Source organism: Penicillium citrinum (genome assembly GCF_028827155.1).
Source record: "Penicillium citrinum strain IBT 23319 chromosome Unknown utg000002l:1.0-3833315.0:1.0-3834789.0, whole genome shotgun sequence".
NCBI lineage: Eukaryota > Fungi > Ascomycota > Eurotiomycetes > Eurotiales > Aspergillaceae > Penicillium > Penicillium citrinum.
The window spans coordinates 1,094,884-1,120,164 of NW_026622687.1; the positions used below are offsets into that span (position 1 = coordinate 1,094,884).

Sequence of the window (25,281 nt, forward strand, 5' to 3'; positions counted from 1 at the left end):
TGCCGCTAATTTTACATCTAGAAATTTGCTTCGATTTATTTTTTGACCACCATCTTCCTTCACCGCCAGCGTGTCCCTCTTGTGCCTCGCAACGCCCAGGAAATGGATCGGTCTGGGTCAGCGTCCTTTCGTGAAGATGCCTCCATCGATTGGTCGAAGGGCAGCGCAGATAGCCTATATGAGAGTGCATTTTCTATCATTCGGATTCAACACGGATACTGGCATACTGGCGGTGTTTCCTGCTCTCGGTCCTTTCAGCCTCGTGAGTACCATTGGCTATCGTGGTTCGCCAAGCCTACCTGTACCCGAACCTTTTGAGAGCTATAGCCAACCATATCCTATAATTAAACACGCCAATGTACCCTACCAACCGGATTGCGAGAAAGCACCGGTAGTGGACACTCTTAGGTAGGTTTCTTGTTTGCTATGGGCGATATTTAACGGTCTAGCAGATAGAGAGAACTGCGAACATATATAGAATTGTGCAAAAGCCCAGCGTACTCATAAATTTCTGAGCTTCTCACACAATCTCCCACGCCCTCTACTCTTAAAACCGAACCTCTTATTTCGAAAGTCGTTACCAGGTCTCTGTCCACCTTTCATCTAGGCCCGCTATGCCGAAGAACGGGACTGTGCGCAAGCTTCTGCCTGCGAAATCTGGAAGCAACATGCAACATCTTGAGGAAAGTTAATTGACAAACAAGCGACGAAACGTCTCTCTTGCTTGCACTGAATGCCAGAGAAAACGCAGAAAGGTCAGGAACATACTCCCATATTTGAAGAAAGTGCTAACCTATATATGTAATATAGTGCTCTGGAATGACTCCATGCGCCAGATGCGTGGCCGAAGCATGCCAGTGCAAATATGAGCCAAACCGTGACCGTAGGCGCAAAGCTCATACCGCTGAGTTATTAAGCTTCCATGCCGCTCTCTGTCGGACGGCTGCTAAGCTCCGCGCTGGAACCCCGGAAGAAATCACATGGCTGATATGGAAGATTCAAAGCCTGCCAACAGATCAACAGGTAGTCAGCTATCTTGTTAATGGGTACTAGATCAGCAGTGCATTGGGAAATGTTTTGTACCACCGACTGATTGCTGAGCCACGTCTAGGATCACGCTTGGTGACAGCTTCGGGGACAGACTAAAGTCTGCATTGGATGTTAACAGGGTTATCAGATGATAATAAATATCATGTTGAGAGGACTAAGGTTCCAGGGCTGTACACAGTGACCAAGTAATGAGTAGGGCATAACACCGCAATTTCTATTTCTAGTTACTTTCCAATGTGTCAGGTTTGCGAGATGGATTCCTTCAGTTCCCCACAAACCTCAAGTGACTGCGAGCACAATCATCAAAAGAATACACTTGACTCTCGAAGAAATTCAAACTTATCATGTGTAAATTATCGGGGATAGAGGACCACCTCTTTTCCACTAGTGGGAAGAGTAAGAAGAACCCCTATTTCGTACTCACCATTCTCGGATGCACTTTGTTTTCGCAGGTGAAACACGAACAAAAAGAGCGCATCAACTTCAGCCTGAACAATTTTTATTATATCGATAATTGGTCTGTTAAAGCACATTAAGAAGTGCATCATGCAAACCTCAAATGGCTCAACAATGAAATCGAAGAATGTGGAACTTCCTTTTGATCTCAATATTGGAGGGCAGGAATCCAAACTACGTCCGTAAAAAAGGCTCCATAGAAAGGCCAAAATTTGACCCGTGAAATGGTAATAATATACCGCTAATTACTTGTCACATCCCCTTCAGCTTGAAGCGAGAATGCCAGTGCTTCTAGGATGATGCCGACAGGTACAGAGTGCGGAGGCATACTATGGGACGAGAGTTAAAGGCTCGAGGCCGATATTGTAACACATTTTAGGAGGCACAGGCCGCAGCAACGGTGATAGGCCAAAGGCAGAGCAAGGTAGATTTACCCAATCGTGCACGCCAAAACAGGAAGCTTTCTACACAGTAAGGAGTTTTGCCAATTTTCACCGCGTCTGGCCTCAATACGCATCACGTAATACGGATATTAGTTATTCCATAGCCAATTGATGCGTCGGGCATCTAACCATCCCACTCTCATTACCCCGCGACCGTGATTTTCCATATACGCTCCTTTGACATTCCCGTCTCGGCGAGCTGGGAGACAACTTGGTCATCGTCCTTACTCAAATTCTGTTCTCTGTGCTCAAATAGTCCTGGCACCCGCGTGCCATATCTGTGGGGCCACTCGCGCTTTTTAATCCCGCGAACAGTCAGTCTCTCTGAGATTACCTTCGAGCTTTTCCCTACTGGACCTCTTACTGAATTACAGGATCTGTTGTATTTATGAACCTTTATGAACGATGGCTCCGACAACAATATATGATGATGAGGCGCGTACGAAGTTGGATGAACTGGCAGCGTGGCTCTCCGAAACGAATAAATTTCAAAAGCACCAGGATAACCTTCTAAGGTGTATTGACGAAGACCGTCATGCGAAGGTCGACCCCGTACTGGAAAAATTAGCCTTCAAGAAAACGGTGATTACGATACCCCTTACGTATCAGACTATGTATTAACAAGTGTAGGGATATGGCTACTCGTTATGGCGTGTTACAGGCAGATGCGCTTTGGAGGCCTCCAGAAAGGATTATCGGGCTTTATTTTTTCCGTTGTCAATCAGGGTTGATTCGGATGATAAACCGAAGGAAGTACGCGTCGCGACGGAGATACTTACTCCTGGCACCTACATCCCATTCACCAATAAGCTTTCACTTGATGGTCTATTTGATTTTCTTATAGTATATTTGCCTGGACATGGGAGCTCCGCGGCTGAAAATTAAAGTATGGCTGTTACGCGCACCCTTTGTTTACCCTCGAGCCGTGCATTTGCATATACCCTGAGAATTTGGACGCATTTCCAATATTATGTATTATATCTTTGTCAAGAACCAGCTAGAATTGTACAGGAACCACAGGAGTCGGTCCGCAGTTCGAGCCCTTGTGCGCCTCGCTCTGTATATTGTCTAAAATCATAGTTTGGCAGTTTGGTGAATTTTCTAATAAATCGCGATATCGACGGAATCTGTCCCACGTACAAGTATAAGGATCGTCGATGGGCCTCGCATTGCTGTCACAGACAAGGCTGTTATTGCCGGGTGGCCTTGGTTGGCAGTTTCCTGGCCCGATAGGATCGGATGAGGATGGTTCTGGTGAAAAACAATTGGAAGATGTGCTAATAAAAGATTGGTGGGCCAGCTCAGTAGGATACTTAATACTGCGATGTGGGAAGTCGCTTTCTGGGAAAGGATCTAAAGCTTCTCGGTCAAGCAGATCAATTTGTAGCGCGGGTGGATTGCCAACATAGCCATGCGGGAAATCACTTGCTGGAAAGGGATCTAATGCTGGCCGATCAGAGAAATCAACTGATAGTGCAGATGGTCCGACATAATGGCCACGAGGGAAATCGCTTGCTAGGAAAGGATCAGGGGATGGGCGATCAAGCAGGTCAACTGGCGGCACGGATGGATCATCAATATGGCCATGGGGGAAATCGCTTGCTAGGAAAGGATCAAGAGATGGCAGATCAAGCAGATCATTGAGAAGATCGTGTGGATTATCGAAAAGACTATGCGGAAAATCGCTTGATAGGAAAGGGTCGAGGGGTGGCTGGTCAAGCAGACCAATTGGCGATTCGGTTGGATCTTCAACAGGGTCATAGGAGATATTGGATGGTTCGTCTTTTGAGAAAGTAGTTTCCGAGCTGGAAGAGCATTCTTCCTGGCTCAAAGGATGTTCACATGCTGATTCTATTGTAATTTCAGTTGATGGCGAATGAGGTCGACTTTGTGTGATAGCTCTTACTTACCCTGTGGTGTCAAACTGCAACTGCTCCTACGTTCGCAGACATCGGGAGAATGCTCAACATTTTCACAACTAGTGGGAGAATCCACAGTGCTTCCTGGCCTCGTATGGGAAAGGCTTGAATTTGTGGGCGAATTCTCGTTGGTTTCCCGTGGTGTTTCTTCTTCGGGGGCGCAAACATTTTCAAATTCGATCGGTTTCGTACAATTGACTTCATGCCTGCGTATTCTCTTTGGAGGATGTGGGGCACCTGGACCCTTTTTTGCTTGAATGAGTGTCAACTATAAGTTCGTATACCCATATACTGATTAAAATTTGCTTACAACGCATAGTCTCGTCTTGCTTTGCTTCTCTTTTCCGTTTGTTCCTGCGTGCCGATTTTGTTAAATGTCGTCTGGCAGGTTCCGACGGCCAAGATTGGGTTCGTAGTTGTTCTGATATATGGTTGCCTAATTTATCATAACCATGTTCCTTGACAATTCTATCAATGCCTCCCTCACGAAGCTTGCGGATCGCTAAAGGAAAAGATTTACTAAAATGTCTGTCTGTATATCTTGGTCGATGTTAGCATTAGTTTAGCCACACCCACAGTGTGCTCACTCACTCTCGTTCCGTGATATCAAGAGGAAGTGCGATCAAGTATCCCTGGCCGCCCAATTCAGTAGCCCATCTGTCGTATTTACGACCAAGCCTAACATAGTCGTCCAGGCAGCGCTTGAGATCAGCTTCCTTGGCGTCTAGAGGTGGCTGTTTTTGCGCAAGTTCTCTTGCAAGTTTTGTCGATGCTTTCCTGCACCATCTTTCACCGGTATGATAGTCTAGATCGACGGCTAGCAAATAGAAATTGCGCAGTTTGAACCGCCGGTATATCTCGAGAAGCTCTGCATCTTCGCGTTCGTAATATATTTCAAAAAAGGCAGACTTCAACCCAGCACTCATCGACGCAGGACTTTTCCCAATCTTCTCCCAGAAACATTCGGGCCGATTTGCGCATTGTGCCAGGTTCTCGCAGAGTTTCTGTGAAATGGACAGTTGGTAGTTTGAAAATTTCTTTGCGCCAGAACCACTTTCTCCGAATTCGATAGATTCTTTTGTTGACGAACGTCGCTTCTTTGATGGCTGAGCGTGATTTTTTCTCGATGATGTGTTCGATTGGAGGAAAGTCGCTGTGTTATTAGATGACTTTTCTCTGTCGCTTCGGAGGCGGTTGTCTGTATTTGGATGAGAGCCTTCTGTTATTTCAAAATTTTCACTCTGGTTTTTCAGACGCAGAAGTCTATTAATTGTAGATATATTGAACGGTGAAAGACTGTCCAACAGAACTCTGCGGTCTTCGATAGACAGGTCTGCCTCAATTCTGTTCAAAATATCATCGAGCCGAGCAAGAACCCCACATATGTCTTCTCTCAGTTGCCTGCAATCATTCATATTGGTATTTCAGGGTGAGAATATAAGGAAGGGAAGAATTTACTACGCCGGTGGCGAGATGAGTATTGCTCGTCGGGTGCCTTCGCACGGCCCTCTGGTGGATCGTATCACAGCGGTACTTGAGGGCCAATCGAGATTGCTCTCTAAACGCCAATGCACGTATCATGTATCATCTGCAATCAAAATTGAATAGAACCAAACGTGGGGCCGAGGCCATGTTTGTATCAGCATAGGCAAGCTAGATGACTAGAACAGATGATCCGCACTCCCTACATTAGCTTGCTGAGAGGGCCCTTTAAGTTGCCTTTTCTCACAGTTAAAGCACCCTTGCATACTTGGTGTACGAATCCATAAATCAAAGACATTCTCCGCATTATTTCAACCGCTTTCTTTTATGGCCGAGCGAGGAACGGAGGAAAGGGTGCTTTACTCGTGCTATTTCGACCATTTCGCATACTGAAAATGTCTCTACGACTTCAAACGCGACATTATTTACGTCAATTTTCTTGATCACGTTTTATTTTTATAATGCCACGCACAAAACGTTGTATCTGGAGTGCTTTATGTGTGCGATTCCGACCTTGTCACACACTTAAGGCACCTTTTGGCAAGAAGTGTTAGGACTATATGCACCATGACGAAGTCCATCCTGAGCTACAGAATTATATGAAATGATTTCCTCGGTGTCAAAATTCAAATCATCTCCTAGCAGGCGGTTTTGAGAGCGGGATCATTGGCCGTGTATTTCTAAAATTTGTCCAAGTACCTCACCTATAACATCAAAAATAAAAAATCAGTACGCTTAAATACTCTGTATGCTATTGCTAGCGGCCACACAAATGCTTCCATATAATGAGGCGAGTACGCAGCCAGTGTGTCCGAGCGAGCCGATCTACTCTCTGCGTAGAGATTCTCGGGGAACATGAGCGAAGTGCATCAGTGGACTGACCGATGAGGCCATTCTGTCCAAACATTCCATGACGCTGATATCCTTTTGAAATTCACTCGCAGGGTCGAATGCCAAATATTTAGCCCCCACACCCCATAAAAGTTACCAACCCGTTTTGCCTAGATTTCAAATCTAAAATTTAGAGGGTTAATTGTACATATTGAAACTACTCCTAATATCGTCGATGATCTCTAGAATGGCGTAAAGAGATGTAGCTGCTACTTAAACCCCAAGCTAACCCACCCTTTTTCATGTCAGATTATTTTGATTCCCACTCTCCATAACAAGATTACAATCAAACAGAATGTCGTCAGCTAAACGAATTCTCAATTTCTTTTGGGGGGGCCGGGACACGAGGTGTTGCAGGAGTCAATGAGACAGCCGCGCAGAGTGCGGTGGAAGCTGCACTTGCAAAGAAAGCAGCGTCTTTTCCAGAGCTTGCAAATGCTTCTAAAGCTTCTGTGGAGTATGGGGTTTACTTGGACATGATCTGGTTCCGGATTCAGCTCACAGTTGTTGGTCTTCTTTAGGTCCAGACCGCATTCCACCCCGAAGGCGGACGGCAGACGAGACCCCCTGCACGCGAATTTCCGCATCAGTTCGAATGACGGCAAACCTTTGACATCGGCTCATTACTATCCTAGCCCGCTTGGAGGCGAGCAAGTCTGGTTCTCCAAGCCAAAATATAACGGGGGCAAGCAAGCAAACGAGTATTTTCCTCAAGACAAGGAATCAAAGGGACGTGCTAAGTGATGGAGCCATGAGACTTGTATGGCACAGGAGTCGGGCTATCATCAAGATCAATTGAAAATCAACTAGTACAAATGTATGAGATACAAAGACAATCTACTGTCCCTCGGCTAATTAGAACCAAAACTATTAACCCTTTGTTAGCTGGTCAGATGATGAAATGTCGATCATTTAGATAAACACATAGGCCAAGAAATGTTGACAAATCACTATCTTTCAACTAATAAGTATCTTATCCAAAAAACCCATGTTAGTATGGACCAATCTAGTACTAAAGTCAATAGTTCCTTGCTCTGTAGTTAGTTATACGATGAGTATTACGTAATCATAATGGAAACGGAGAAATGTATTGCCGAGGTTTCCAAAGGTGTGCAATGTTCCGGAAGTGGATATAAAGCCACCCCTCCTTCGCTTGTTTGGAAGGACCAGCTCACAATGGTTATGTTTCGACCGCTCTATGGAACAACAACTTGCTCCGCTAAAGGGATACTCAGAATGTCATCATCGGCTCCATCATATCGTGTCCCATTTTCTAAGCTAGGTTTGATTGATGAGGAGCGGAGCCCGAACTACAACCCTCAAAAGTACTATCCATGCGGGATAGGGGAGTCAGTAGGAAAATACCGCATACTTTCCAAACTTGGTTGGGGAGCTAGCTCTACGGCTTGGCTGGCGGAAGATACATCTCGGTAAGCAATTATTCACATTTTAGGATGATAGTAGTAGTTAACATTTCAAAGATGGCCGTGGCAGAAAACCAAATATGTCACACTCAAAATAACAAACTGTGGCTCCAATGAAACAAAAGCCGCGGAAGAAGAGGTGGAAATCTCAAAACACATTTCTTCTTGCATTTCTGATCATACAGGGAAAAGATACATTCGGCTAGTTCAAGAATCCTTTGAATTAAAAGGCCAACTCGGTTCACATGTTTGTTTAGTCTTCGAGCCACTTAGAGAACCTATCTGGCGTCTAGGAAGACATCTTGGAAGTGTTGGTTTACCAGCAGAAATCCTCAAACCCTTTTTAAAGGTTTTGCTTGAGGGTTTAGATTTTCTCCATTCTGAATGCGGCATTATCCACACTGGTAAGCTGAAAATTAAAACGATCTAACGCTCATTTCTGATTTTTTGTAGATCTCAAAGCCGATAATCTACTTATTGCATTTGAGGACTCTACAGTCATTAGAGATTACGTCCGTCATCAAGAACTCTATCCGCCAAAACCCATTTTTCGAGATGGTCGCCCTATTTGGGAATCTAGGCCCGACTTCGGACCTCTAAAAAAAGGTACAGGGCTTTTGAAAATATCCGATTTCAGTGCTGCTGTCTTCGGCAATTTGCCACACAATCATGATATTCAACCTCAACCATTTTCCGCCCCGGAGGTCCTACTCAAGGCTGGTTGGACGTATAGCACTGATATATGGAATCTCGGAACAATGGTAAGAACAGAATTGTAGTTGAAATGCTTGAGAAATGTCTAAATTGTCTAACAGCTATGGGAACTTCTGGCCGATACCATTATCCTGAATGGCCTTCACCACTCATCTGCAGAATATTCCCAAGAAGTTCATATTGCTCAGATGATTAGGCTCTTGGGGAATCCACCGCCTCTTTTTCTGGAGGGTTGTGATCCAGCAATTCGGCGAAGATTGTTTTCACCAGAAGGTACGCATTTCAACTTGTCACAAAATAGGTCATAGCTCACAAATAGTATTGAGCAGGGAATTTCTTGTATCCTCACTTGATTCCGGCCGCAAATTTCAATTTTGACAGTTTAACGCCATTCCTTTGCGGGGAAGAAAAAAAGCTATTCATTGGATTTGCCCTCAAGATGCTTCAATGGGAGCCAGAAAATCGAGCCACTGCACGAGAGCTTCTCCAAGACCCATGGCTTCATTCTTGAGTCCGTGAGAAATCGAACATTACATTTGTTCCTCTCCCATATCTTCCAGAGCCTAGATACGTACTTTTTCTCAATAGCTCCGTATCCATTAGCTAGAAACAGAGGACGTCAGCTCAGTCTCCAGCGGATTCCCTTTTTCTTTTTTACGGACCAACTAAGGAAATCAAAACAAGAGCAAGATACAAATATCAGAATCTACCATAGAGGTAGATTTTCAGGTTCACAAAAATGCATTCACAGCTACTCCCGGCAGGCTTAGTTGTTGACAGTACCACTACTTTCGCATGGCACTGATCGGAGATACCGAAAAAAAAAATTTTGAGCTATGTCCTTTTAATTCTTTAGGCCCTTAACTGGAAACAGTATGAAACCGGACTGTTATCAATATTCAAAAAGACTTCCAATATCTTTTATTGATACAAGAAGTAATCAGCCTCCAATATCTACCTGTATTCTTTCTTTCACAATTTATGGAGCAGAATGTCAGATCCAAACTTTTCAAACACAGAGTATGGGATTTTTACCCCTTTTGCTATTGCGTTGAAACAGGAAGTCTATGTTTCGTATTACATGGGACATCTATTCCCCGTCGTAGAGAACAGAACGTCTCACTCCGCCGTGCTGGATCGACTTGATCTAGATTTTGATGAGACCACTGGCCTGAGCTACTGGAAAGCTGCATTCTGCATTGACAACTACAGCATGGATCGAAATCAGATTCATCACCTTCACACAGAGATTCTTTCTCAATGCCTCCTTTGAAACCGCGCTATACCTATTACAGTTAAATGACCCTCGAACCTCTTTCTTGGCAGTATTCCCGTACAGCTGTAAAAAACAGAGTAAAAATAGTATCCGTAATAATCTGGTATGGCCTCAAGGGCTTCTAGAACGTTGACCATACAAACAAGGCAAACAGAAGGCGTTTCTCCTTGTCAGTGTAGTTATCTGGCCTGAATTCGACTTCTCCCCTCTATCAACTGCTCGGCATCCGACCGCTGTAAAAAAAAAAAATTGGCAATATTTCCCACTCATGTTCACCTGTACAGCCTCCGTATACTTATTCTTGAATCGAATCCTAGTATATATTGACCTATGTGATTGGTTCAATGCTACTCTTATCTCCACTTTGGAGTAGCACGGTCTCTAGTGTTGGGGAACGGGTCTCGTCCGTACAACCTGGTCTTCCCCGACACGTTGGCGTTGGCGTTGGCGTGTCCCATAGTTTAAATGGTATGTGCACGTCAATCAACCTCACCATTCTAGCTTGGTTTCTCAAATGTACATTTACTTTGTATGTTTTGGTAGAGGAGACGCTGACGATCAAGCGAGACGCCAACGAGCTGTGCTAGTGGTGAATATTGAAACCAGCGAAAATTATGCATTAGGGAGTCCGCCATGACGACTTAGTTGCTGATGATTTTCCAGCCATTTCCGCCGCACATAGAACAATGTGAAAATACCCAATTCGTAACAGGCCAGTCCAACCCAATACTGCGACAGCACTCTTCTGAGGGTGTTATGACTGGGTCGGATCCAACAATATCTTGTTCCACTAATCGAGCCTTATGGAAACAGATATATTTGATCGACACTCTGGAGTTCTGAAGGAACTCAAGCAGCGTGACTCGACTAACAGTCAGGGAGCATAACTCCAAATACAACAGGGGCATTGTCACGTTGCGCAGCGATTCTAGTGGTGAACCAGAGCCACTCAAACGCAGACCTTGGGAGTATCTTAGCACGTTGGAAAGACAAGAAGCCAAGTCTTGTGCTTCAGCTGTACACAGCGAAGCATAGTAAGGAAGCTCAAGACCATCAAATTGAACATCACATAACAGATATTCACTGCCGCCCCCTTCCAACACTCAAAGCGTTGGAGATGACAGGCAGATGATGCCTCCATGTACTTGCTTCCACAGTTTGGTCCATGAACAATCGAATCCAGTGCCGCGTGGGAGTCTGGCGAAAGGATAAACAGAGCCTCGCCAGTTTAGGGAGTTGCCTGAACGCCGCCGACAATACGGACGAGTCTTTCTGCTTCCCCATAATATCACGCTGCTCTTGACATATGTCACTGAAGGTGCGAAACACGAGCCGGTACGGAATAGAGACCGGAAATATACTACCACCACTTAAGTCGGCTTGCATGTCAATATAGTCCTCGAAAGGAAGTATGTTAGAATTGAAGAAACTGAAGTCCATAATTTCTCCACATACATTAGTAAACATCTAACGTACATGCTACGATAGCCTTACCAGGTGGAAACAGTTCTGGTATCACGTAAGTCAACGAAACTACGTGCTGGCGAACATCACACTCTATAAGCTGCTGCAGCCTGTCCAATCCTTGAGTTGAGAATTGAATACGTAGATCGTGAAACAGATACGGTGCGCAAATGTCCCGCAGCCGTCGACTCACACGTGAGATTTCTAAAACATCCACACCGGCTAGGCGTTTAACGATGTCACTGAGTATTTCAGCTGGTAAAAGCTCGAGTCGAGCTAACTGGGATGTCGCCGTCGCTGTATATGACATGGACAGCTCATGGTCTAGGATAATATCAGTAGAAGATGAGATATATGAGCTGCTTCCAAGAGTCCACACATGCATTCACTCATGACTTGACTGTGGTGCTGTAAGTTACTGAAAAAGTTTTCTCTGGGAGCGGAACATCTAATTCACCGACAGTATTTACGCATCACGTGGTGGATTTTGTTCAAGGGATGAGCGTATGATTGGTGGAAGACGGAAGGGATGAGGCATTTCCCATTTTCGACCCCTCCGACGGAGATAATTCTAGTTCTTTTCTTTTATGCCACTTTGATTGTACGTGGCTACGTATTCGGTGCCCTTCCTTGACGGGATGGCTACTTTTGCAACCGAGCAAATCATGGGCACAGCCTTTGAACTGACTGGCAGATATTCGAAATTACAAAATATATACAGGTGCTGAAGCTGTATGCTTGACCATGGCAGTTCTTGAATAAAACACGCAGCGAGTATCGTTGCAAAGCTGGGGATGGTCACATTAACGAGCTGAGGAACGACATCATGTTGTATTAATGGTTATGGTATTTCCTGTTATTTATCAGGTCCGGTTTCCTCGAAACTGACTTTCAATACAATTCAGCCCCTTAAAACTAGAACCAACTATATATAGCTTAGCGTGCAGGAAAGTGGGCCCTCCGGAAAGAATCTCTGTGTTCAAATGGTGAAACTGATTTCGATCCGTGCTGTACGAGATGATCCCAGTGACTGGACCCACATCACATATTATCCAATTTTTCGTCAATCCCCGCCCAATACCTATGGACTACCTGAGACCTAGGGTTAGAGCCGATCAGCCATCTACTTCATATCAAGATAAAGTGGGTTTTATGTACTATTATTGCGTAGTTATACCAGACCAGCTAGCTACTCAGGACATTCTATTACCTGATTAAAATTAGTTTCCTCCTATAAAGTCATGGAATCTCGCATAAAAATCAGCAATTGTAATCCAACGTTCTTCAATTCCATATCGCAAACTCTCACAGCTTCATGCTTTTCACCAAAATGTCTACACAACCCAATGAAGTACTTCACGCACTTCTTGATACATTTGCACCGGGACTCTCCTGGCTTGTCAGACTGCTCTCAGAGGTTCTGGGTGTTAATGCTTTGTCTTACGTTCTTCCGGTGCTTCTTCTTCCCATAATTTCAACATTCATATTGCCTTGGATAGTGGGATCTCTTGAACCCGTTTTTTCTCTCATCATCTCATCTGCGGAAATTAAACACCGCAATAATTTGTATCCTCAAGTCACAAGGTGGATGTCTGAGGTCAAATTTTACAGTCTGTCGGGCTCCACTATCGTGGGAATTACAGAAGCATTTGGTTTTTGGAATTCTAATCTCATCCCCGAGTTTGTAGAGACAGACGATGCAGCATATCGAGGCAAACTCGTAAAGCTTTGGACCACACCTGGTCAGAGCCACTTCCAGTTCTTCCTTTTCAAAGGCCGTTGGTTTGCCCTTTACCGCGATCCACCTCGAAACCCTCCTGATACCTTTTCGAGATATTCCGAAAATATATTTATCTATTACACTTTCTGGAATAAACGTTATTTCGAAGACCTCATGGAGACAATCCAAAAATTCAATGTTGACTCCCGCCGCGGTAAACTACAGGTATTTAGTGCATACCAGGAAAAGAGAGATGTGAGTTGGCGGCAGATGTGCAAGGAGGGAACACGAAGCCAGAAGAGCATGGCTGTGGACGAATATATGAAACAAGATATTATCGAAGACATCCGAAATTTTCTCAGTCCAGAGTGTGTTGCATTTTACGAAGAACGTGGCATTGCGCACAGACGTGGCTATCTGTTCTATGGCAAACCTGGAACCGGCAAAAGCAGCTTTTGTCGAGTTATAGCCACCGAGTTCGACCTACCAATATATACGATCAACCTCGCCATTGTGGATAATCATTCTTTACAAGAGTTATTTCGCACACTTCCTGACCCTCCACAACGCTGTCTTGTAGTATTGGAAGACATCGATACCGCGGGGATTCAAAGAACTCGAAATACAGCAAGTGAGAATGAAATCGATGGGAAAGAAAGGGTCACTCTGGCTACTGTGCTCAATGTTCTGGATGGACTTGGAGCGCACTGTGGTCATATTCTTATTGCTACGACGAACGCCAAACCAGAACTTGATCCCGCTCTGACTCGACGCGGTCGGATAGACAAACAATGCGAGTTCCTGTATCCTGATCGAAAGACAATACAAAACTACTTCGCTTTCTTCTTCCAGAATAATTCATCTGATAAAGATCCATCCAACAAGAAGCTTGGGGAGAAAGCCCTTGAATTCTCCAAAGCTGTTTCCCATCGATCTGTGTCACCTGCAACCCTACAGGAGTTTTTCTTGCAGTGCAATGGAGACCCGGACGCCGCAATTCGGAATGCACACACCCTAGTAGCTAGTCACTAGACGGAATTGGACCACCCGTGATTTTATTCCAATACATCTACCATAGCTGCAAAAATACCAGAGCACTTTCAACACGGCAAACTCTTACTCGGTCTCGCATCGCCATAGTTTCAGTAGCTAGTGCAATGCATAAACTAACCTCTAGAAGACCCCAAGCTCAAGCACAATCTTCACACCCTCCTTTGTCGAAGCTAGTCGCCGGAATATCTCCCTGGGTCACAATTCGTCTTGGGTGAGTGAGCCACTGAAGCTCTTGCTTTAGAACTCTAGATTATCGGAGAAAATAATAGACTTCGAGAGTGATTGTGTGAAGCTTCTTGCTAAAATGTCTCTGCTCCCTCGTATACTATGTACATCTATCCTCAGCAGATTTCTGCCACAGGGTGGAATTATTTGACCAACGTCCATTTCCTGCTCACGGCCAAATACCCAAATGGGAAAGGTTCAGATCACATATTCTCTATCGTGTCGCAGCGAAAGACTTCTCTAATCATGGCGGTAATCATGCATACTGAAAATTCGTCCCTAGTTGCACACATCGTTGAAATTAATTCTTTGCTTGCTTCTGTTCGTATCTGTTCATGTTTATCATCAAAATTCCTTTGTTTCCCTTTCTTGTATATTGACGTGGCATAATCTTATTACATGTACGCATCACGGATTGAATTTGGAACCCATATTTTCGAATATATAAGTCGCGAGCGCGACCCTGGGATAGAGTCCGTACAATTCATGCATCATGGAAACGGAATACGAAATTCGTAATATCGAAGCGGTCGAAGCCCATTGCCAGAAGAATGGCTTTGAGAGAGTCAGTGGTAGCACCATAATTCCTGGTTACCGTTCGGATGATCCATCGACGGCACATGTCTTGCTCTTAAAACGTTCACCTGAAAGCAAGGACGATGCTGGCGTACTGAAAAAGAATTCTTTTCCATATACATGGGAGGGCAGCGGTGGTGGAGCAAAATCGGAGGACAAGACCATCTTCGAAACCATGGTACGCGAGACCCATGAAGAAACCGGATTGAAACCCCAGGCCGCTTCCGACCGTGTATACTGCGTTCGATTTGATCACAATGGCTATCGAATGGCAAAATATATTGCAATTACAGCAACCGAAGAGAAGATACACTGCCAACGTCTCTGGTCCAACAAGATCAGAAGCCTCGAGGCTCAAATGGCACGTCATTACGGCTGAGCGACGTGCACCTCGACCACTGCTGGGCCACGGAAGAGCAAGTCCAAAATGCCGTGCCCTACGACTAGCAAGATACGGAACAAAGTGGACTTGTCATGATGAGTAGCACCAGGAAGACCCTCGAGGACTTTTTCTCGTGGCTGAAGGAGCACGAGCTTCGCATGGAGTATGTCCTGCCTAAGCTCGATCTACAACCGACCAACAGGACATAGCATCCTCTTCAACGGCAGGTGGGGAAATAGGTTGCAGCTATTTGGGTAGTGTGCTTATATGTGCGCATTAGGGTCTATGTATAGGTTATGGTTGTTGAGGAGGACATAAATTGCATGGACCGAATTTTCGGCCTCAATACCAAAAAGTTAAACCACTGTGGCACTTTATGCTACGAGTTTCCATTCCCTTTCGGGATACTTCCAGTCTTAACAGCGATATATTGAGCCAAATCAAGAGCCCACTCAACTAGCTAAATATAAGGTCATATCCCGCAAATAGTATTATTCAATTCATAGGTCTCATTGATTGGTACCCTCCCCTGATCACCGTGTCTATAACAACAGTCACCATGGTTAATCACGACGGTGAGCAGTACAATTTAGGGTAAGTTGAGCCTCCCTGGATGCGAGGTCTTACTGAAACGAGCTTCGTAGACGTGGAGCATACGATACAACAGGCGTTAAGAAGCATGGCGCACCTCCTGCATCACCGAAGTGAAGCCGACGTCGCACGTGGTATGAACTCGTAGCGTTTGGCAAGAGTATTGAAGATGCTTTCTTTTGAGGGGCTCGACGCGACATTTCATAAACTCCACCGTGTCTTGTTTAAGTCATTTACATGTACTTTGTTTGAATTTTTCGTCCAAGAAGATGGTCACTCATCATGGTTGGGGAGCAGCCTATCCAGACGTGCAATTCCGGTCTTTAACTAAGAAGCCTTGAATTCCGATGTCGCGTTTGATACTGTGTAGATTATAATCCTGAGCTGCAAGAGTGTGCATATGAATGTTTGTCTGCATCTAGTAGACACAATATATATCCCGGGCGCTCCTCAGGATTGCACAGTTCTGTTCGTAATTTTGTGTGAACTTTTCAAAGCTGAATCTCAATTCTATTACTGAGAAAATGCAGGCCCGCATTCCAGCCGCAATTCCCATGGTGACTCATCGTATGCTATGCATTCTCTATATCCACCGTTACCGTTACCGGACTAATCGAGTATAGGAATGAAGCTGATTCAACTGCCCGATCAGCAAGACATCTCTGGGATTTTTATCCCAATTCATTACGAGCTATTGAATGTTTGCAGACAGTCGTTTCCCGGAAGGAGCAACTGGTTCTATTTCAGGGAGATTCGAAGTGTTCTTTGGAACAAGAGAAATGCTCTTTGGGAGGAGAGTCCTCGCAAGGAACTCGCGTGTCTCAGGGGGGACATTGAATACATTGCTGGTGTCCGATTCATCTTCTGGCCCCTGCGTCGGTTGCAGACACAGAAGATGGAAGGTCGATCCTACAGCTTGCTACACTTGGTCCACATATGTTTAGTGCTTGTTGGTCAAAGATCGAAGAGATGCCTCTGGACCTACGCGGGGTCCTCTCTGGAGAGGATGTGTGGAACATCTGCCGATTTGCAAATGTGTACTTAGCCAGTCGCATGCAAATGCGAGGTATCGACATTGCCGATGCGGTTTTCCGTGATCCATCCTTATGGCTGGAGATAATTTCGTACCATGAGTGGCCTGGGCCTTTGTTTGATTGGCTATACAGCAAGGGCTGTCCACCACCAGAAGACTTTCTTCAAGTTTATGCGGCCAGATTTTACAGGTTTGAAGCAGCCAACTGGCTGTCAGTATTCAAGGGACAACGGTTGCCCATCGGGGATGATTTGAGATAAGAGGCCCAGCCGAGCCGATATTCTACCAGCAGAGAGACCGATGGGAATCCCTGATGGGAATCCCTGACGCCCAGAGAGAACAATAGATGTGGAGATATTGAACCAGGTACTGGCTGAATATCTGCGGGAACAAAGGTCTTCCCAGCCATGACGCGCTTAATAGTAGTCACGGTGTAAATAGAATTCCCTAAATGCATTGCAATAGTAAAACAAATCACAGACCGGCGTGCCAGCTTTGAATCTTGTGAGACCTATCAATTGACAAGCATACTGCCTCGGAAAGTGGGTACATGCACTGTGAACAAGCCATACCACTCCTCTAGCTTTGCAATCTCACATTCGAGATTATTTGAACAGGCATCAATCTAGCTATAGAATATTTATTTCCTAAACATCTAATGTAGCCAGTTCATCTCAAGTAGTTCTTTTATCCAACCTCAACCCATCTATCTACAGCACCTCGATAACTCTTTCACTGCGGTTTTTCTCTTTCAATTGTGCATCTCAATTACGCATCAGAGCAGAGATGCCCTGGTTTTGGAAAAACAACCACCGCAGCAACAAAGCGAGACAAGATGTATTTTTAAACTGGCTCTTGAGACTACACGGACTAATCATGAAAATAGCGCATCGTTTTCGCGAGTGCAGATTGCGGCATCGGAGTAATCCTTGTTCACTTCTGGCATCACTGTCAGCCTCAAACGGAATTCTGGCACACTTACGACGCAATCGGAGATGCAGCAACAAAAGCGGTGGAAGCCGCAGGTTGGAATCATCAGGAATTGCAAGAGCTGGCAGAAAGCTTTCTTCGGAAAGAGATTGATCGGCCCGACGCAGAGGCCCACCTGGCGAGGTTAAAATTGAAGTCTTGTCAGAGGAAAGCTCGTGGCTCGATTTGTCTAGATGGTCCAATGAAGTGTCTCTGGTGCATGCCACTGATTGGATCAGACCCAAGTCCCAGACAATAGATCAGGGGAGAACAGAGAACCCACAAAGTAGTAGTACTTTGCAGATCGAGACGCCCATCACAGCCGGGTCCTGATGGTTCTGTGAATATAAATACCTTTTGTGTGCCCTGCGATTCAATCCATAAATTTTTATCCATCATGGAATGCTTCCGAGTCCTTTCCTTTGACAAAGTCAATATTCCACTCAAGGATCTGATGAGAATCAATGGCCTCGACAGAGTCACTGGTGGCACGATCATCTTTAGTTACCGCCCAGAAGATCCGTCGACGCCTTACATCTTACTTCTCAAACGTTCTCCTCAGAGTACAGACGATGCCGGCCAGCTGAAAGCCAATTCCTTTTCTGGTACATGGGAGGGTGGCGGGGGTGGAGCCAATCTCGAAGACGGGACTATTTCAAAAACAGCAGTACGCGAGACCGCTGAAGAAACTGGATTGGTACCCCGGGCCGCGTCCAGTCGTGTCTATTGTGTGTCCTTCACCCACAAGGGACATCGAATGGCAAAATTTACGTTCATCACGAGGGCCGATGAGAACGTGAGTTGTCAACGGCGGTGGTCCGACGAACATCAAGAGCCTCGTGGTCCAGCTGGTATACGATGGAGCGACGAGCATCTCGATTGCGTTTGGGTGACGGAAGAGCAAATTCGAAACTCGGTGCCCTACAATCCGCAAGATATGGAACAACGTGGACTCGTCATATTGGAAAGCATCAAAAGGGTTTACTTGGACTTTTTCGCCTGGCTGAAGGAGAATGACCCTGACATGAAGTGTCTTCTGCCTGTGTATCAACTGCCGAGCAATCGGGCGTAGGTGATCCGGAGGCTGCAGTTGTCAGAAAGCTACATACCATTACTTTCATTAATCTTCTGGGAGCCATCTGGGAGCGAGTAGGACAGTGGAGTGTTTTGTTTGGTCTAAAAAAATACATTGTTTTTGCAAAAAGCACCGTCGATCATGGCCCAATTCAAGCCAACCACATATTCTAAAGTCTGAGGGATGATCTGCATCGTAGAATTGTATCTTAGGCCACTTCGGAGGCGAGTGTCCGCACATTTGAGCCAGTAGCCCAGAATCCCAGAGGTTGGGACGTGGAGTTCAATATAAAAGTCATCGGTCCCTCATCTGCATGGTAGTGAGATGCACGCATCTATAACTTTTACCAAACAAAGGCCATGGCACAGGCCTCTGGACATGAATTGTACTGGCCTATGCGGCGTATATATTCTGGGTGTGTGTTGCCTCAGTCTATCCGTCGATGTCACTAACAACACAGACCATGTTTCTATATAGATGAAAGCTGTGGTAGATTCTTTGTCTGGCCACAGTCCAATTTCCTCGATTTGTGCCAACAATGGTTAAGCCTCAAACGAACCGACTTTTCCCCAGCGCAGGTGCTTCTCGTCCTCAAGAACATGCCAGGTAGTGGGCAGTATTACAGCAATGAGCTGGGCCAGCTGGCGGATGTGATGCGTACTAGACTTTCCAAGCATGGAGTTCCGGGCTCCGACGAAGGGAAGCTTATTCATCTCGCTCTCGGCTGCGTTGAGAATTATTGGATGAGACCAGAAGGTACGAATGAGGACGGCGGCTTGGTGAACCCGTGTAGGATCATGGTGCAAGTGGAAAACATTCGGCCAGTCGATCTTGGGATTTGGGAGGTCACAGCGCGGTTGGTGTTTTCCCCTGATACTGTGGTGACAAAACAGGGAAGCTTGGACGAACTGGTAAGGACGTTCCAGGCCGGCAAATCCATCGCCAGCCCTCCTGTGACTCTTGCACCTGGATAAAGGAAAAATGAAATTGACCAGTACATAAAGCGACCCATGACACACCGAAATTTTTCTAGATACACCAATCTCCAAAAGGGTTCCGCGCAAAGTACACTCATTGTAGAGTAAACCTGTGACGAGACAAGTTCAAAATTGTTCTTTCTAGCCAAAAATTGCTCTCTATTTGGTAAATCCTCGAGATGTACAACGCCCAACCGCATCCACGATGCAAGAATACCAGTGCTCGACGGTCTGCAACAACGAAAGCTGCATGTCTGCCCTGCCGACAGCGAAAAATTCGTTGTCAGGGCCAGGTCTCCCCATGTGGTACATGTGTGTCACGCAAGATCGAAGGGAAATGTGCATTTCCAGATCAAGAGACGGTCAGTGTCCCGGAGCAGGCGTCACAAGTGATCCGCAATGATTTCAATGGCAAAATGCCCGAGGAAGACCAAACTTGGGACACTACCGACAACACAAGCACCCTGTCAGACCTGAGCTCGACTCCTAGCCTGAGCGTCGGTGCTACCGACGATGAATCCGAAGCACGAAAAGCTCGTGCTGACACTATATTCGGGCAGTTGCTCCAGGCTTTGCCCAGTGGGCAAATGATGAAGGACCTGAAGGGACGGTACTTTGCATATGTTTCTCCGGTATGATGCCCACGACCGACGATAAGTTTCCTTACTCACAGCAAGCCAGCTTTTTTGCGTCCTCTCTCAGACAGATTTTGAGAAAGAATTTCTGATTTTCCATCAACATCCTGCTGTCACACCTCTCGCGTGGCTGTCGCTGCTGTTCGTCGTGCTGGCACTCGCATGCCTGACAGAGGAACATCCGGACAGTATCCGCCCGTATCGCCTTTTGTCCATGCGATATGATTGAATCGCCTGGCATTCATTATCCACCGACAGCCCACCCTTTCAGCCGTCGGTCACGGCATGGAAGGCGATGGTCCTCCTGATCTACGGTCGTCTTCATCGCGGCGAGAATGTATCGGAGGATCTGCGGTTGGCGTATAACATGGCAAACACCATCGGCTGTGACTTGTGCTGCCGCCAACCTCCAGAGTGCGAAAAACACGGTATCCTCTGGATCGGATTGGAGATGCTGTGCTCCATGAACAGGCAAGCATCCGGCAATGCTTGCGAGCACGGGCACTCCCGAAGGAACGGGCTTTGGGTTAAAACCTACGGCAAGGACTTTGTTGGATTGCCCAGGCTAAGAATGGGCTATCAAATGCTTTATCCGGCAAAGGAGCGTTTCACGCTGCTTCATTCCAAGCTGCTGGAATTATCCGGCTTCATCGCGGACAGCACACCGGATGGTTTCTTATCGGCATGGAGTCTCCTCGGTCTTCTTGGTCAAATGTCATATATCGGAGCATCGATCGACGAGTTCTCTGATGAACTCAGCGCTTCAGATGCACAACCGGAAGTTGGGTTTGTGCAGCTTAAAATCCTCCAATATTGGTTCCAGTACCTCCTTCTCTGTGCTTACAAGCCATTCCTCGAAAAGTATTTCAGCGGCGATACTTCACCCCATACCCTGTTTTACGCGGCAAAGTGTGTCGAGAGCGCTCAAGCCATCCGAGTTGTATTTCGCTCGCTGTCCGATAACCAACCTTGCAAGGCATTTACGTGGTACTTCCGAGTGTTCGGAAGAGAATATGTGGCTGTGGCGGAGAGAACCCTGAAGCGGACCAACCACCTGAGATATGGGTGACAAGGGACCGGACATCATGACAGACAGGATTCTGAGCTGTGACTAGGCCTTTCTGACAACCGATAAATCGGAGCTGCTCGGGCCCCCTGTTAATTCTGGGTTTGTTTCCAATCAGTGGAATACCCCATTACCCTAGTTTGACCGGCGTGGTAGGTGCAGAATTGAATCTGAGGCAAAAATAAGTTACTTCCAAGAAACTTACCGACAACACTCCGGTGTATTGGAGACAAAAGTCTCGACGCCGCATTCAAAAGGCCGAATCACGGAATTCCAACTAGCTTCAAAAACCGAACTACAATCCATCTGATCCTCCATTTATTGCATGCGGATTGAAGTTCATAGCATGTAATCCGTCTATTAAAACCTACTTACTTCAGTAAAACAGACCAAACATAGTTTAGCTGTATAATGTCCGTGAACTAGCGACGATCCTCTGCCGATAATGAGACTGAAATTACCAGATATGGTGTTACGCCGTAGCCACCGGCTTTTGATCCCACTGGAGCATCTGATATTGCTTTTTTCACCACACATATCCGGTTGAATATCCAAGACACGGTGCGGATGATACCGGTAAAGCTGTTCTGATATCATTGATTGTGTTGCAACATGAGAACTAGGTGTAAGAGATGGTATACATTTAAATTGATATAAAGTGTAAGATCAGTACGCCTTTTTTGCGCTGCACAAGTTTGATCGATCAACACATTCTGGTACTATTCCCTCGGCTGTATCTTCATAGCAGACTCTTTTCAGTCACGCATGACCTTTTGGTCTCGCCAAAGTCATCAGTCGGTATAACGACGGTACAAATGCCTCGGCTTCTTCTACTCAACCATTCTGTCATCATGAAGTTCCGCAGCAAAAGCCTCCCGAATCTGCGATTCTGGAACCGTGGGCAGGGCCACAACGACTACGCTGAGGTATGTTCACTACCTATCTTCCAAATTTCACAAGATTAAGACCGAACAGAATATTACTTTTACTTTTGTGAAGGCATTATATTTGGAGGACGACATATGGGTTGAATACTGGCGGAATCGTGAATATAGAACGTGCTCGTGGTCCGAATACGAAGGCATCGGAGAAGCCGCGACGGCAGCAGTGGTGGCAGCTCAGTGGAGCTGTCAGGGTCTACAAATACTGGCCGGGATGGTACAGCAGGGGACGATCAACCGTATTAATGCCAAAATGCGTCTGGAGCAATTATCTTCCCAGGCTTATGGGAGAAGATTCCGTTTGTCTCTTCCGTCTGGTCGAGATGCAGCTGAGAGAAGCCGATTTGATTAGCAGTGTTAAGAATTTGATAATCTCGAGAGAAGTGGACTGCATTAGGGAGGCTGCAAGCTATGAAGCATGTAACGCCAGACATTTGAAATATTAACATCGTGCCCGGTCTTCCTCGTTGGATGTATCCGACTATGTTCAGCTTGCTTTGCCAGAATATGATTCTGATTCATATTGAGGCAGTTTATTACAGCATCAACCATGTAATTTCTTTTGTTTTTTGCTTTTGTTGTTGAGAGATTGTTCAGAAAGGCATATACTGGATGGTGCGATCTAGCCATTTCGACGCCATACCTTCACTGACTCACGCTTGTCTTTACACTAGTTTGGTCTCAAAATTCTTCTTGCGACTCAATCAGCAAATGCCAAAATCTAAACCGGCAACGTTGAATTCCTAGACTTGGTCTCTATCTAGGGGTGAACAGACGGCGAAGAGACGACTATAATTGTATGTCATGATCAGTATACGTCTCTCGTGCACCGCCATACGGGGCAACATGGAGAGGAAGATATTGACTGTCGTACTATTCTTCATAACATCTAATCGCGAAAGCAAGCATTCAGAATTTTTGAAACAGAGCCGTGCCCCCCGGATTCCCCACTGACAGAGGCGTGATCTACTCGCCTAGACGATCCCACCCAGTTTTGGTATTTGGCACGCATGCCACGGACCAAGTCTGGAAACCGTTCCGCATAACCATCAAAATCCTTGGATACAGATGTGTATGTGGGATGATCTCGCTCAAATGCGGCCAAAGCTGGTAACACACAATGTAGCGCAGGTTGACTGTCCACGCCGCTGCGATGCATTTCATGGTCACTAGCGAGATCGACAAGCTGAGCATACTTGTGGGATGACAGTGTCTGCCGGTCACTTGCTTCAATACCTTCAACGATGGCTGACAAAGAATAGTAGTTACGAAGTTCGTGGAGTACCTATAGATATGGTCAAGACGGGATCGGAGCACCGGGTGGTTCGGCTTACGTGTGCCAGACCATCAATGGTCGATTCCAATCCGATTTCAGCGGCGATGCACTCGCATACCGCGAGTTTGAGTTGACTCCATCGGGCACACAAGATGGCGCGTGCCTGATCCCCCTCCGTGGTAAATGCGAGCCGGACATATTCTTCAAAGATGACCATATCTTGACGGGATATGGCCTCGGCAAGAGCGGGAACGTCATACCACCGCAGCTGATCCAGGAATTGAGTGCTGACATCGAGAGCCACACTCCAATCGGTCTCAGGGAGTAGCCCTCCCACAAAGCGGGTCTCCAGGATCCTTAGGTTTTGCAGTGTTGTCCAGGCAGGTACGGGCTCTTCAAGGACTTCCTGTACGGGCCGGACAAACAGGTCGTCGAGAAGGACTTCGAGTTTGGGCCCCAGGCCCTCGTCCTCCGCCTTGGCCATCTTTTGAGATTGGGATAGACCTGTCTTCCAAATCGTATGTCGAACGGTCGCGTGGATAAAGGGGTCTGCATTCGATCTCTCTAGTTGCTTTGTCTGATCAGCCAAAACAGAACTGGATATTCCAGTCGGTCACAGGCGTTACCTCTTTCATCACATGCAGCTGGCCAAGATTATCAGGGGCCCTAATACAATCAAGGTAAAGCTGAATACTGAGAAGCTCGTATTTCCAAACAAAGAGTCCAATTCGCTGTGATGGGAGACCGAAAGCTCTCCGAATCAAATCCAGGTACGGGATACTTCTCAAATTTTCCAAGCTTCGCTGAGAGACCCGGCGTGAGGTGTCTAAAACGCCATCTCTTAGCATCTGACGCCGCCCTAACCCCCAATACTTTGCGCTTGGTATTTCAGCGTCAGCGCTTGATAAATTCTCCCCTGTGTCAGATATTGGATGACTGTTCTCCGTTTTCCGGCAATCACGCTCGAAAATTTGACGGAATTCTTTCAAGCGCCATTCTCTCCGTTGATCTTTTTGCCTTTTCCTCTCTCGATTGACACCTTCTTTCGAGAAATCCTGTAATTTGCCACGTTTGGTTGGCAATTTCAAGAGTGAATCAGAGCGCGAAATTCTCAAGGCTATCGGCTTGTTAACCCATTAGCCGTCAGAGGGTGAGGTATTCAACTTGGATATCGACAGACGAACCTCTTCTCTCTTTTTGATCGGGCTGTGAGATAGTGTCCATTCTTTTTGTAAGAAATTTGTAAGAAGAACAAGGGAAACTATAAGCATTGAGCATCAATAGACGGGAACTCCTATATAGGTGAGCGTGGTTACCAATGTGTATGGGGTCCCCGGTCCATTGAACCACCGATAATGGCAAACGCGCGCCCCTTGCGCCGATATGGTGAATTACGCTGAGTAGCACGGCTGGACCCTGGAGATGCTTGTGAGTCCCACAGACGTTCTCGATCAACATAGTTCGTTGCCAATATTGACCACGCCCGTGCCAGTTACAAAATTGGTGGCTATGCTCTGTGGAGTCCAAGGATTCTTCGAAATATTCGAAAATCTTATCATTTCCCATTATCTCAGACTTGTTGGCTAGATCTTCGGCATTGCTCGGGCGCACAGATCTCGCCCAGGAGCGCCGTATACTTGATT

At 46.1% G+C, this 25,281-nt stretch overlaps 11 protein-coding genes across 11 annotated transcripts; 8 read left to right on the plus strand and 3 right to left on the minus strand.

The window, feature by feature from the left end:
• Positions 1–585: 585 nt before the first annotated feature.
• On the plus strand, positions 586–1,053 carry N7469_002258 (uncharacterized protein; the record flags this gene model as incomplete). Its single annotated transcript, XM_056641178.1, has 2 exons — positions 586–687; positions 811–1,053. Coding segments are annotated over 2 exons (345 nt in total), but the record flags the coding sequence as incomplete, so codon positions are not given.
• Positions 1,054–2,354: 1,301 nt separating this feature from the next.
• N7469_002259 (uncharacterized protein) lies at positions 2,355–2,570 on the plus strand (the record flags this gene model as incomplete). The annotated part of the gene is made up of 1 exon (XM_056641179.1): positions 2,355–2,570. The coding sequence occupies one exon, from the start codon at positions 2,355–2,357 to the stop codon at positions 2,568–2,570; it is 216 nt and encodes a 71-aa protein (XP_056503673.1).
• A 376-nt stretch (positions 2,571–2,946) lies between these two features.
• N7469_002260 (uncharacterized protein) lies at positions 2,947–4,794 on the minus strand (the record flags this gene model as incomplete). The annotated part of the gene is made up of 5 exons (XM_056641180.1): positions 2,947–3,017; positions 3,090–3,800; positions 3,860–4,120; positions 4,179–4,408; positions 4,460–4,794. 5 exons carry the CDS (start codon positions 4,792–4,794, stop codon positions 2,947–2,949), a joined length of 1,608 nt encoding a protein of 535 aa, XP_056503674.1.
• Positions 4,795–7,477: 2,683 nt separating this feature from the next.
• N7469_002261 (kinase domain protein) lies at positions 7,478–8,890 on the plus strand (the record flags this gene model as incomplete). Its single annotated transcript, XM_056641181.1, has 5 exons — positions 7,478–7,671; positions 7,723–8,069; positions 8,119–8,426; positions 8,481–8,652; positions 8,709–8,890. The coding sequence occupies 5 exons, from the start codon at positions 7,478–7,480 to the stop codon at positions 8,888–8,890; spliced, it is 1,203 nt and encodes a 400-aa protein (XP_056503675.1).
• A 3,817-nt stretch (positions 8,891–12,707) lies between these two features.
• On the plus strand, positions 12,708–13,871 carry N7469_002262 (uncharacterized protein; the record flags this gene model as incomplete). The annotated part of the gene is made up of 1 exon (XM_056641182.1): positions 12,708–13,871. The coding sequence occupies one exon, from the start codon at positions 12,708–12,710 to the stop codon at positions 13,869–13,871; it is 1,164 nt and encodes a 387-aa protein (XP_056503676.1).
• A 739-nt stretch (positions 13,872–14,610) lies between these two features.
• On the plus strand, positions 14,611–15,072 carry N7469_002263 (uncharacterized protein; the record flags this gene model as incomplete). Its single annotated transcript, XM_056641183.1, has 1 exon — positions 14,611–15,072. One exon carries the CDS (start codon positions 14,611–14,613, stop codon positions 15,070–15,072), a length of 462 nt encoding a protein of 153 aa, XP_056503677.1.
• A 2,993-nt stretch (positions 15,073–18,065) lies between these two features.
• Positions 18,066–18,740, plus strand: N7469_002264 (NUDIX hydrolase; the record flags this gene model as incomplete). The annotated part of the gene is made up of 1 exon (XM_056641184.1): positions 18,066–18,740. One exon carries the CDS (start codon positions 18,066–18,068, stop codon positions 18,738–18,740), a length of 675 nt encoding a protein of 224 aa, XP_056503678.1.
• A 545-nt stretch (positions 18,741–19,285) lies between these two features.
• On the minus strand, positions 19,286–19,818 carry N7469_002265 (uncharacterized protein; the record flags this gene model as incomplete). The annotated part of the gene is made up of 2 exons (XM_056641185.1): positions 19,286–19,709; positions 19,763–19,818. The coding sequence occupies 2 exons, from the start codon at positions 19,816–19,818 to the stop codon at positions 19,286–19,288; spliced, it is 480 nt and encodes a 159-aa protein (XP_056503679.1).
• An 81-nt stretch (positions 19,819–19,899) lies between these two features.
• N7469_002266 (Zn(II)2Cys6 transcription factor) lies at positions 19,900–21,424 on the plus strand (the record flags this gene model as incomplete). Its single annotated transcript, XM_056641186.1, has 2 exons — positions 19,900–20,330; positions 20,614–21,424. 2 exons carry the CDS (start codon positions 19,900–19,902, stop codon positions 21,422–21,424), a joined length of 1,242 nt encoding a protein of 413 aa, XP_056503680.1.
• An 848-nt stretch (positions 21,425–22,272) lies between these two features.
• On the plus strand, positions 22,273–22,714 carry N7469_002267 (uncharacterized protein; the record flags this gene model as incomplete). Its single annotated transcript, XM_056641187.1, has 2 exons — positions 22,273–22,347; positions 22,382–22,714. 2 exons carry the CDS (start codon positions 22,273–22,275, stop codon positions 22,712–22,714), a joined length of 408 nt encoding a protein of 135 aa, XP_056503681.1.
• Positions 22,715–23,251: 537 nt separating this feature from the next.
• N7469_002268 (uncharacterized protein) lies at positions 23,252–24,122 on the minus strand (the record flags this gene model as incomplete). Its single annotated transcript, XM_056641188.1, has 2 exons — positions 23,252–23,647; positions 23,697–24,122. 2 exons carry the CDS (start codon positions 24,120–24,122, stop codon positions 23,252–23,254), a joined length of 822 nt encoding a protein of 273 aa, XP_056503682.1.
• Between the last annotated feature and the right edge of the window lie 1,159 nt (positions 24,123–25,281).